Genomic DNA, 10,627 nt, shown 5'->3' with positions numbered 1-10,627 from the left:
GAGTTGAATACCGTTAAAAACTAATTTTTCCCTCAGCACAGGTGATGTCATCTTCGACAGCAAGTGGCAAAATTAGTTTTCTAAAGTTATTAATTATACATGCAAAATAATGAAGTAATCACATTAATTCTGGACAAAATATTAACTTTACACTGCTGAAAATGGATCAACAAGGCAAGGCAAGTTTATTTGTAGAGCAAATTTGATACACAAGGCAACTCAATGTGCATTACTCAAGGAAAGGCAACACATAAGCATCAACAAACAGTAGTTAACATTCAGAGAAGAGTAAATAAAAATAGGTTACAAAATTTACTAAATAAATAACATACAATTACAGTATTAAAACATTGTTCAGCAAACTTTAATAACATTTAGCGTAAGGAAGTTTAAAATAAAAATAATTAAAAAGGGGGGCGGCACGGTGAATGACTGGTTAGCACGTCCGCCTCCCAATTCTGAGGACTCGGGTTCGAGTCCAGGCTCCGGCCTTCCTGGGTGGAGTTTCCATGTTCTCCCCGTGCCTGCGTGGGTCTTCTCTGGGTACTCCGGTCTCCTCCCAAATTCCAAAGACCTGCATGGCAGGTTAATTGGGCACTCCGAATTGTCCCTAGGTATGCCCGTAGCCAGCTGAGATAGGCTCCAGCACCCCCCGCGACCCTTGTGAGGAGTAAGCGGTCAAGAAAATGGATAATTAAAAAGGAAGGAATTAAAGCTGTTTAAAAGTCCCTAATCAAAGGTATGAGAAAAAAAGTGAAGTTTTTAACCTGGATTTAAAAGCATTTACACTCTGGGCTGACTTCACTTCTGTTGGAAGCCTATTCCATCTGTGTGCAGCATAATAGCTAAATGCAGCTTCACCATGTTTGCTTCGAACTCTGGTTTCCACTAGTTGACCAAAGTCTGTCGATCTCGGAGCCCTGCTGGGTTTGTAGTCAATCAGCATTTCTTGGATTTATTCGGGACCCAAACCATTCATAGACGAGAATCTATTCTACAGCTGACTGGGAGCCAGTGTAAATCCTTAAGTACTGGAGTAATATGTTCTGATCTCTTTGTTTTGGTCAGAACTCGAGCTGCAGCATTCTGAATGAGCTGCAATTATCTCATGTTCTTTTGAGAGAGTCCAGTCAGAAGACCAGTAATTCAGTGTGCTGGAGATGAAGGGATGGATAAGCTTCTCTTGGTCTGCTTGATGCAGTTCTTCAATGAAGATGTTTTTCAGCTGGTAAAAGGCTGTTTTAGTGATAAATTTAATATGATTGCTGAAGGTCAGGTCTGAGTCTATTAGTACCCCAAGATTTCGAACTTGGTCTTTAGTTATTTTGCTGGTTTGTAACAATGTGTGACCTGATGATACTTTTTTTTCACTAAAGTAGCAGGAAAATTCATTGCATTTATCTGTTGAGAGGAGTTCTGGCGCTGTTTGATTTGGGGGATTTGCGAGTTTGTCGACTACGGCAAATCGAGTGTGTGTATTATTGAGGTTCCTACTAATTTCATGAAAGTGTTGTCTAGCTATTACTAACTCTTGGTTAAAATGACAAAGACTGTCTGTACAGGTCAAAATGAACTTGGACTTTAGTTTTTCTCCACTTTCGCTCTGCTTTTCTGCATTTAGATTTCAAAGTCATTATGTTGGTAGTACACCTCCAAGGTGTTTTAGTTCGGGATGAAATGGTCTTAGTTTTAATAGGCGCAACAGCATCCAGAACATTTGAGATTTTTGAGGTGAATTCATCGGTCTCTGTATTTACAGTTGGTGATGCAGCCATTAATTCTATAAACCTGTTGCTTGTGTTCTCATTTCTATACCATTTTTTTTTTTTTTTTTATAAACAGAGACAGTAGTTGTTTGAACTTCTGGGATTGTTTGTAATTAAAAGAAAAACACACAGGAATGATCTTAACTAGCCAGATCTTTCACCTCAACAGATAAAATGTCAACACCTTTAGAGATGACGAGATCAAGAACGTGACCTTGATTGTGTGTTGGACCTTTTACAACAAATCAAGCATTGCTTTAAACTATTAATGTTAAACAATGTAAAGAAAGGCGACTAACACATTTCAACCAAACAGCAGGAGAAACGAAAGGCCCAACATGCTTCAACACAAAATGGCTTGTAAGCAACAAAAATGATGAATTAATGAAACAGACAAAAAAAAACAAAAAAACAAAAAATAAAAATAAATAAACACCATAAAACATACTTGAGTCCTCAGAGAAGTGATCAAGGGAAAAAAATGATTAAAAACCCTCACCAATGTTCACATTATAGACTAACATGTTTACAATCCTTTATAAAACAATTAATGTAGAGTGAATGGCTGTTGTGCAAAACACTTTAAGAGCCATACTACCGGTAGTTGTTTCCTATTTGTAGTCCGGACTGATAGCCTTCAGCCGCGTTGTGGCTGTAAGTGATCATTCGGCATCCTTGTGTCCCTCGAGAATCCTCTCAAGTGTTAACTTTCAAGTTTAAATGGCATCTGCCAACTGCTTCAGAGGGTTCACATCACACAGGTGATGTAAAGTTCAGGTGAGATCGGGGGAGGGTCAGCGTCTCAGTCACTGTCAAACTTGATGGAGTTGACTGCGGTGGTGATGCTGCCGCCTCGGTAGCTTCCCCTCTTCTTCTTCGTCTTTTCGTGGCGAAACGATTTGCCTTTGGTGAAGCGGAGAAGATCGTTGGCTTTCTGGCCCCAGTCGCCATTGCAACCCTTCTGAAAAACGAGAATTACCGCCATATTACCAGCAACTGCTAAACGAGCGGGTCGCTGGAATAGTTCTTTAGGATACCTTGGCGTCAAAAGAGTTGTCTGCAAGGCGGGGGTCCACTGCGACATCTTCCTCCCTTATTCTTCGGAAAGGTACGTTAGACTGAAAACACAACAGATTTTTAGGACTTCAGAATTAGTTGGTAGGGCTGGGTTAAAAATAAACATTTTTTATTCATAAATCCATGAATCAATTATTTTAATCTTTTTTTCCCATAAATTAACAAGAAAATAACATTTAAAGGCCAATTTTTGTATCTTTTTTTCTTCAAATTTACTGTTCAAATGAATTTAAAACATTTTTTTTTTACATTTATGAATGACCTGATTTACTGCACTTTAAAGACACTTCAGAGTACAATTACAATTACTGAATTAGTATGAAAACATTTTCATCTCATTCATTATTATGACCTCTATTTTCATTCATAAATAAATCATTTAACCAGTTGTCTGCAAAATTTTATTTGGAATTTATTGTGGAGTTTTTTTGTTTTGTTTTGTTTTTTTTAAATCATGTCCCTTTAATTGATGTTCCACAATTATCAGATTGAACTGCAGATTGAACTGTGGTAAATCGAATTGGGAAAAATCTAAAATTGATTCAAACTCTTGTGAATCAAAATAGAATCAACTGAGGAAATTTGAAATCGATACCCAGCCCTATTAGTTAATTTGTCAAAGGGTGTGTGTACCTTGTTGGCTTTGGGAAACGTTTGTGGTGTAGTAGTTGCTTTTTTGGCTTTTGGAGTCTTTATTTGCGGCTCTTTCTCTTGACTTTCTGATGACTTGTCGTCCTTCTGCTTGTTGTTGGTGCCTACATCAATTCAGGAGGAAATCGTTTCAGGTATCAGACACTATTTTGTCCGATCAATCTTGACTTACCTTTGGCATTGGGGGTAGTGGCAGCTTTTGCTGATGCCTCATCTTCATCACTTGAGCTGTCTGAGGAGCTGCTGCTGTCTTTCGCTTTTGTCGCCTTGGTTGATGCAGCGGGGGTTGAAGTTTTAAGAGTAATTTTCCCATTGGTCTCTTCCTCTGAACTGCTATCACTGGATGATGACGGTGACTCAGCAGGTTTAGCTGATGCCGCTTTGGGAGCGTTGCCGTTGGTGACGGCAACCTTGGCAGGGGTGTTCTTGTCGAGAGTAGTCTTGGCTTTTGAGGTCAGTTTAGCCTCGGCTTGGACTTCCTCTTCAGACGAGTCCGAGTCTGAACTGCTTTCTGCTTGGGCTGCCGCAGCCTTTGCTGGAGCGACAGCTGCTGCTGCTTCAGTTGCAGCTGGCTTGGCTTTAGGAGATTGTTCCTCTTCCTCGGAGGACCAGTCGGACTCCGAGCTGCTTTCTGCTGCTGGGGTGGCGACCTTTGAGGCAGGGGTGGCAGGCTTACTCGTACCCAGCTTAGCTTTAGCAGGTTCTTCCTCTTCAGACGAAGAGTCTGAGGAGGAGCTGCTTTTTTCTATGGCTTTTTTTAAAGCAGCGGCTTTCACAACCGGGGTGGCGGCTTTGGCAGGCGTTGCATTTGCTTTGACCGGTTCTTCGTCTTCGGATGAGGAATCTGAGTCCGAGCTGCTTTCTGCTGCTATTGTTTTGGGGGTTGCAGCCTTAGCGGCAGGCGTTGAAGGTTTACTTTTAGGTGCCTTGAAAGGTTCGTCATCGTCAGATGAAGTTTCGGACTCTGAGCTGCTTTTTGCTGCCGCCTTTGCTTTAGCGACTTTTTCTAGAGGAGCAGCGGCTTTTGAAGCTGAAGTTGCAGGCTTTATGTTTGCCGGCTTCGCTTTCACTGGTTCATCCTCTTCAGATGAGGAGTCAGAGTCTGAACTGCTTTCAGTTGCTGCTGCTGCTGCTGCTATTATTTTGGGGGTTGCAGCCTTAGCGGCAGGCATTGAAGGTTTACTTGTAGGTGCCTTGAAAGGTTCATCATCGTCAGATGACGTTTCGGACTCTGAGCTGCTTTTTGCTGCTGCCTTTGCTTTAGCGTCTTTTTCTAGAGGAGTAGCGGCTTTTGAAGCTGAAGTTGCAGGCTTTATGTTTGCTGGCTTCGCTTTCACTGGTTCATCCTCTTCAGATGAGGAGTCAGAGTCTGAACTGCTTTCAGTCGCTGCTGCTGCTATTATTTTGGGGGTTGCAGCCTTAGCGGCAGGCATTGAAGGTTTACTTGTAGGTGCCTTGAGAGGTTCGTCATCGTCAGATGACGTTTCGGACTCTGAGCTGCTTTTTGCTGCCGCCTTTGCTTTAGCGTCTTTTTCTAGAGGAGCAGCGGCTTTTGAAGCTGAAGTTGCAGGCTTTATGTTTGCCGGCTTCGCTTTCACTGGTTCATCCTCTTCAGATGAGGAGTCAGAGTCCGAACTGCTTTCAGTTGCTGCTGCTGCTATTGTTTTGGGGGTTGCAGCCTTAGCGGCAGGCGTTGAAGATTTAATTGTAGGTGCCTTGACAGGTTCTTCATCGTCAGATGAAGTTTCGGACTCTGAGCTGCTTTTTGCTGCCGCCTTTGCTTTAGCGTCTTTTTCTAGAGGAGCAGCGGCTTTTGAAGCTGGAATTGCAGACTTTGTGTTTGCCGGCTTCGCTTTCACTGGTTCATCCTCTTCAGATGAGGAGTCAGAGTCTGAACTGCTTTCAGCTGCTGCCGCCGTGGCAGGCTTTCTGGCGGGAGTTGCAGGTTTAGAAGCCGGGGTGGCAGGTTTAGCTGGTGCCGGTTTAGCTTTGACTGGTTCCTCCTCTTCAGATGAGGTGTCAGAGTCGCTGCTTCCTGCTGCCGCAGCGGCTTTGGCGACTTTGGCAGCAGGAATGGCAGCCTTTGCTGCAACCGGCTTGGCTTTGGTCGCTTCTTCCTCTTCAGATGACCCGTCGGAGCTGCTGTCAGATGGTGCTTTTGAAGCAGCAGCAGCAGCTGATGATGATGATGATGGTGTAGCAGGTTTAGAGGCAGGCTTTGCTGGAGCTTCATCTTCTGAGCTGCTTTCTGAATGTACAATGACAGTATTGTTAAAAGTGGTGCATGTACAAATGTACTTCAACATTTGTGGAGTAATACTAGTCCAGGGTTTCTGCAATTATCAGTAAATCAAATTTAATGCCCATGGTATAATCATATACACATACAAGCATGCATATGCTGTTTATATATTTGGGCTGTCCACCAATTTTTAATCGCAATTAATGTATCGCTCAATTAATCGAAAAGTAATTGCATATTTTATATATGATGTATGTAGTAACCCGAAGGAGCTGTTGAAACAGAATACAGAGGATTATGTATGAATTTGGCACATTAACTACCGGATATTATTATACTCCACAACAACAGAATTGGCATCATCGTAAACAAAAAATAAAAGATTATTAATACTCATTTTGAGTTGTGAAAAACTGACTTACGGACCAAGTCCAATCTTTTCTACCTGAACTCTCCGAACTGGATTCTTTCTTAGCAGCAGGATTCTTCAAAGCAGGTTTTGGAGGCGCAGTCTTGTTCACGGGTGTAGCTTTAGCTAGACAAGGTACAACGTTGTCGGACAAATGACAAAACTCCAGATGCCAAGTTAATCCTAAATGGGAGATATCTTACCAGCTACTTTCTTCCCTTCATCCTCATCACTGCTGTCGTCACTACTGTCCGAGTCGTCGCCGGCGGCAGCTTTATTGGCTGCTGCTGGAGTTACCGCTTTCTGCACTGAAGCAGGAGGTGGGACTGCACTGTACGTTCCTGTTGCGAGCGGGGAGTAGTTTAGTTAGGACAACAAAAATAGCTTACCAGTGATGGAACACTGACTAACTAAGAATTACAACTGAAGAATGTTGCTATTTCTTTCTTTGTTTCTTGAGACTTATCATGGTACATGTTTCTCTGGTAGAAATTATCTAGATATGACATTTTGCCCATGTCGTTCAGCCTTAATGTAATGCTCAGATGAATAGTAGTGATGCCCTCTAGTGGCACTGTGGCCCTAATTTAAACAATTTAAGTCAGTCTTGACTTGGCATTATTAATAGTGGTCCACATGCACCAGGTCTGTTACTACTGATACGGCTAGAAACCGTCAAGTCAATCAGTGAATGTGACATTTTTTTAAATGAAAACAAACCTGATTTGTTTTTCTTGTTGGGCGGTGGCTCATCTTCCGAGGAAGAGTCCTCGCTGCTCGTATCTGTAGCTGCAGCAACAGTTTTCACTTGGGCAGGTTTGACTGCAGCCTAGCATGGAAATGCATCACAAAAAAAATGCGACTGAACCTTCTGATCTCTGACAACGTAAAGGCTGGATTTTGATTAATGGGCTCAAGTGGGGCAACAAAGTATCGTGTCATAATTAAAATGTATGCATCGCATTGATTAACTGGGTAGTCACAAATTGTAGATCATATTCAGATGGATAGTCAGTATTTTATATTTACTTGAGTTTGGCCTTATTTACCTACATTTTGATTGTGTGTGCATGCATGATGTTGAAGGAAATCAGTCAATGTGAAAATCAGATATATTGTAGATAATGAATTAGAATCTTTAAGTCACGCAGATCATCAGCATAAATGTCGACTAATACATGTCGGTTTGTTAACCTTGACTGGCTCCTCGTCCTCCGAGGAACTTTCCTCACTGCTGCTCTCTTGCTTTTTCTTAGCCGCAGCAGGAGTAGGAGCTTTGGGCCAGGCAGCAGCTACAGGCTCTGTCATTCGGAATTAAATATAGTATGTTATGCATACATAAAACCATGCAATACTACATGAAGAAGTAATAAGCATGGCACTGACTTGATGGCGCTTTAGTGGCTTGCTCATCTTCAGAGTCTGATTCCTCACTGCTAGAGCTGCTGTCTTTCTTTCTTATTCCATTTGCAGTTGCAGTTGTTGTAGGCTTTATGGGAGCCTAGATAAGGAGGGAAAAACAAACAAACAAATCCAATGATTAAAACACAAAACGCTAGTTACGAAACAAGAGACTGCTACCTTGGCAGGAGCCTTCTCTTCTTCAGAGTCACTCGACTCCTCACTGCTGCTAGATGCAGTTTTCGTAGCCGCTGCCTTGACAGGTGTTCCATTGGCTGTTGAAAGGCAAACAGTCTTTTAATGGTTACAAAATGTAAATATAACAACAGTACTGGGATATTACCAGCAGGTGTAGGCTTCTTCACTTTGGCATTAGTTTCATTCTCATCAGTGCTGGACTCGTCGCTGTTGGAGTTCTCTTTACTGGCTTTTGCCTTCTTGGCCGCTGAGAAAGCAGCTCCACTATCGCCAGTAACTGCTTTGCGTTTCTGAGCTTGCGGTGATCTAAGCGCATACAGATAGTGTGTTTAACAAACTCTTACAGGTTTATGTTACAGATGATTGAGGCATCACAAATAAAATTACCAGCAACAATCTTACTTAAAGTGCATTAAATATTTTACTAGATGTGTGGTGTGCCTTTATTTGTTTCCAATTCAGATGTAAAATGTGCCTTGGCTCAATAAAGGCTGTAAAAAAAAACAACTGCATTGATGGTATATCATGCACACTTGAAATGTGTTTTTATTTACATTTGCATCACATCACTTACGAAGCTGAAGGATTTCAAATATAAACAACTCACTTCACCCAGAAGTTGTAGATGTTAAGAAGATGTTCTTCATTTGGATCCTGAGGACTCTGGTAATAGAAATATACAGACAAATGATTAATTTCCTGAATGAATGGCTTTATTCCAGGTCAAGTTGGTCAAGACAAAAAAAAAGGTTTAGAGGACTCGGTAATAATCCACGTGTTAGCTTCCCACATACTACTTAGTTTATCATAACACGCCATCATCGAAGTTTCACGAGGCGAGACAAACTTACCACTTTCACTTGCTTGGCAAACACCTTAGCCGTTTTAGTGAACTTGTTGTCCAACAGAAACGTGTAAACACATTTGTATAAATCGCTGGGCACCGACTTGTGCTCCGCCATCTTCACCACGCTGAAATGGAGGGCAGGAAGTGATCTAAAACGCCTCAGCGCATGTGCATTGGGAATACAACAAACGTAATGCAACAATTTTCAGATATAACTATTTTTTGTTTTCAAACCAGAATTGTATTTTACAAAACATAAAATATAGCAAACATCATTATACATTACTTTTCCGCTTCGTTGTCTTCTTAAAAAAAAATCGACTTAACACATGCAGGCGCAGGTTTAATACGTCACCACAAAAGCCCTTTCCCTTGTGTCATAACATGGTCGACTTTGTTGCGCTAAATCTTCGTAACCAGACACAGTGAAACAATGCCGCGCTACGAACTGGCTCTTGTCCTAAAGGCGATGCAGCGACCGGAGACAGCATCAGCTCTCCGGAGGACAGTGGAGACTCTAATGGAGCGGGGGGCTGTGGTGAGGGACATCGAGAATCTTGGAGAGAGACTCTTGCCTTTTGCCATGACTAAACACAACCAGAGACACCGCCGAGGATCATACTTTTTGATTGACTTCTACGCGGCCCCCAAAATCCTCACGGGCCTTGTCGATCACTTACATCGTGATCTGGACGTGGTGAGACCCACTGTGTTGAAGAAGGACACCCAGAATTCCACACAAGCATGCTGTGGTCTACCGCAGTGAACGTACGTATGATATAACTACACAGTATAGTGATTATACTTACAGGATCATATACAGTGGGGATGGCATTTATTTATTTATTTATTTATTAACTTGGTGCTTATTCATGGTCACGTCGTAGCCAGCCAGTAGAAGTTGCACAAGTTTAACACAAAATTAATACCGCAACGTTTACCATTGTAAAATTGCCGTGTTTATTTTCAAATTACAGCTACGTAAAACATTAAAGTAGCTTAATTCGATGTTGTTGAAGAATAGTGACACTCTATAGCCTACTGTTTCATTTGAAATCAATACATTTTAGTCAATGTCTATCCTTTTTAAGGGGATCATGTTGTGTTGAATTGTTTGTAATTGAACCTTTTTTTTTTAACAGGTATTTGCAGTTCTCATCTAGTGACTGTCCAGTATTCTGCTTCTTTGACCTCTTCCATGGCTGATGGACTGAATTTAATTGGACTGAATTTATTGTGATAATAAAGATCATTTTTTAAAATTATGGTGGAAGCTTCTGAAGGTCTTACTATCAGGCATTATTAAAAACATAAATAAATATTCAAAAAGCATGTCACTAAGTTGTATGTTAAAGTAGTCATATTTGTTTCAAAACAGTAAAGTTGGCCAGCCTTCATTACAAACATCAGAAGGTCAAACAAAAGACATAATTCTGGATAATTGTTGGTGTCTTTGACAATGGAAACAATTACATTTCCATGCAATTTAGAGCGACTGAGCACATATTAACATAAATGCAACCATCCTGTATTTCTGCCATTTTCAAATGTCAAGTTTTAATCTATCACCAAGTTGTGTTTGCTGTGCTTTAAAACCAAACCGCAAAGTTTGCCAACTACTTATAGTTAACCAACAAAAGGTCAATCTGCAATATTGTAAATGCCATAGCTGTTGTCTACTAGACATATGATCTCAGCAGGTTAACTGTTGGAGCATGATTAAATTGTCACATCAACAAATTAAGTTTTCATTTCAACACTCGTGCATAACTGGACATTGTTTTACACGGGCGCGGCTAACTTCTTTGAAATAAGTGTACAGTACTAATATCACAATGTGTACTTATAATACAGAAATGGCCATGTCAACAAAAATGCCTTGAGTAAAAATCAGTCATGCAATAAAGACAGGTAAAACAATAACTCAAACTGATTAATAAATATTACGTATGTGAATAAGTAAATAAAATAGTAGCACTAGATAAATTCATTACTATACTGTAGATAAGTAAATAGAAATCAATAAATTAGCAAAA

At 40.9% G+C, this 10,627-nt stretch overlaps 2 protein-coding genes across 3 annotated transcripts; one reads left to right on the top strand and one right to left on the bottom strand.

Annotated features, from left to right (window-relative positions):
- Positions 1-166: 166 nt before the first annotated feature.
- nolc1 (nucleolar and coiled-body phosphoprotein 1) lies at positions 167-9,336 on the bottom strand. 2 transcript variants are annotated; one of them, XM_077496398.1, is made up of 14 exons: positions 8,873-9,336; positions 8,596-8,716; positions 8,352-8,407; positions 7,890-8,050; positions 7,727-7,821; positions 7,532-7,646; positions 7,340-7,446; positions 6,866-6,974; positions 6,349-6,486; positions 6,182-6,271; positions 3,667-5,742; positions 3,477-3,598; positions 2,804-2,884; positions 167-2,727 (listed from the first exon to the last, which is right to left on the bottom strand). In XM_077496398.1, exons 2-14 carry the CDS (start codon positions 8,704-8,706, stop codon positions 2,569-2,571), a joined length of 3,420 nt encoding a protein of 1,139 aa, XP_077352524.1. In that variant the 5' UTR covers positions 8,707-8,716; positions 8,873-9,336; the 3' UTR covers positions 167-2,568. The 2 variants fall into 2 exon arrangements, with proteins under 2 accessions (XP_077352524.1, XP_077352523.1); XM_077496397.1 differs by having other exon boundaries at positions 8,878-9,335.
- Positions 8,931-9,856, top strand: mrps6 (mitochondrial ribosomal protein S6). The gene is made up of 2 exons (XM_077496403.1): positions 8,931-9,359; positions 9,734-9,856. The coding sequence occupies exon 1, from the start codon at positions 9,025-9,027 to the stop codon at positions 9,355-9,357; it is 333 nt and encodes a 110-aa protein (XP_077352529.1). The 5' UTR covers positions 8,931-9,024; the 3' UTR covers positions 9,358-9,359; positions 9,734-9,856.
- Positions 9,857-10,627: the final 771 nt, after the last annotated feature.

This window comes from Festucalex cinctus, chromosome 14 (assembly GCF_051991245.1).
Source record: "Festucalex cinctus isolate MCC-2025b chromosome 14, RoL_Fcin_1.0, whole genome shotgun sequence".
NCBI lineage: Eukaryota > Metazoa > Chordata > Actinopteri > Syngnathiformes > Syngnathidae > Festucalex > Festucalex cinctus.
The sequence above is the reverse complement of the archived record's forward strand: the minus strand, read 5'-3'. Positions and strand labels throughout refer to the sequence as shown.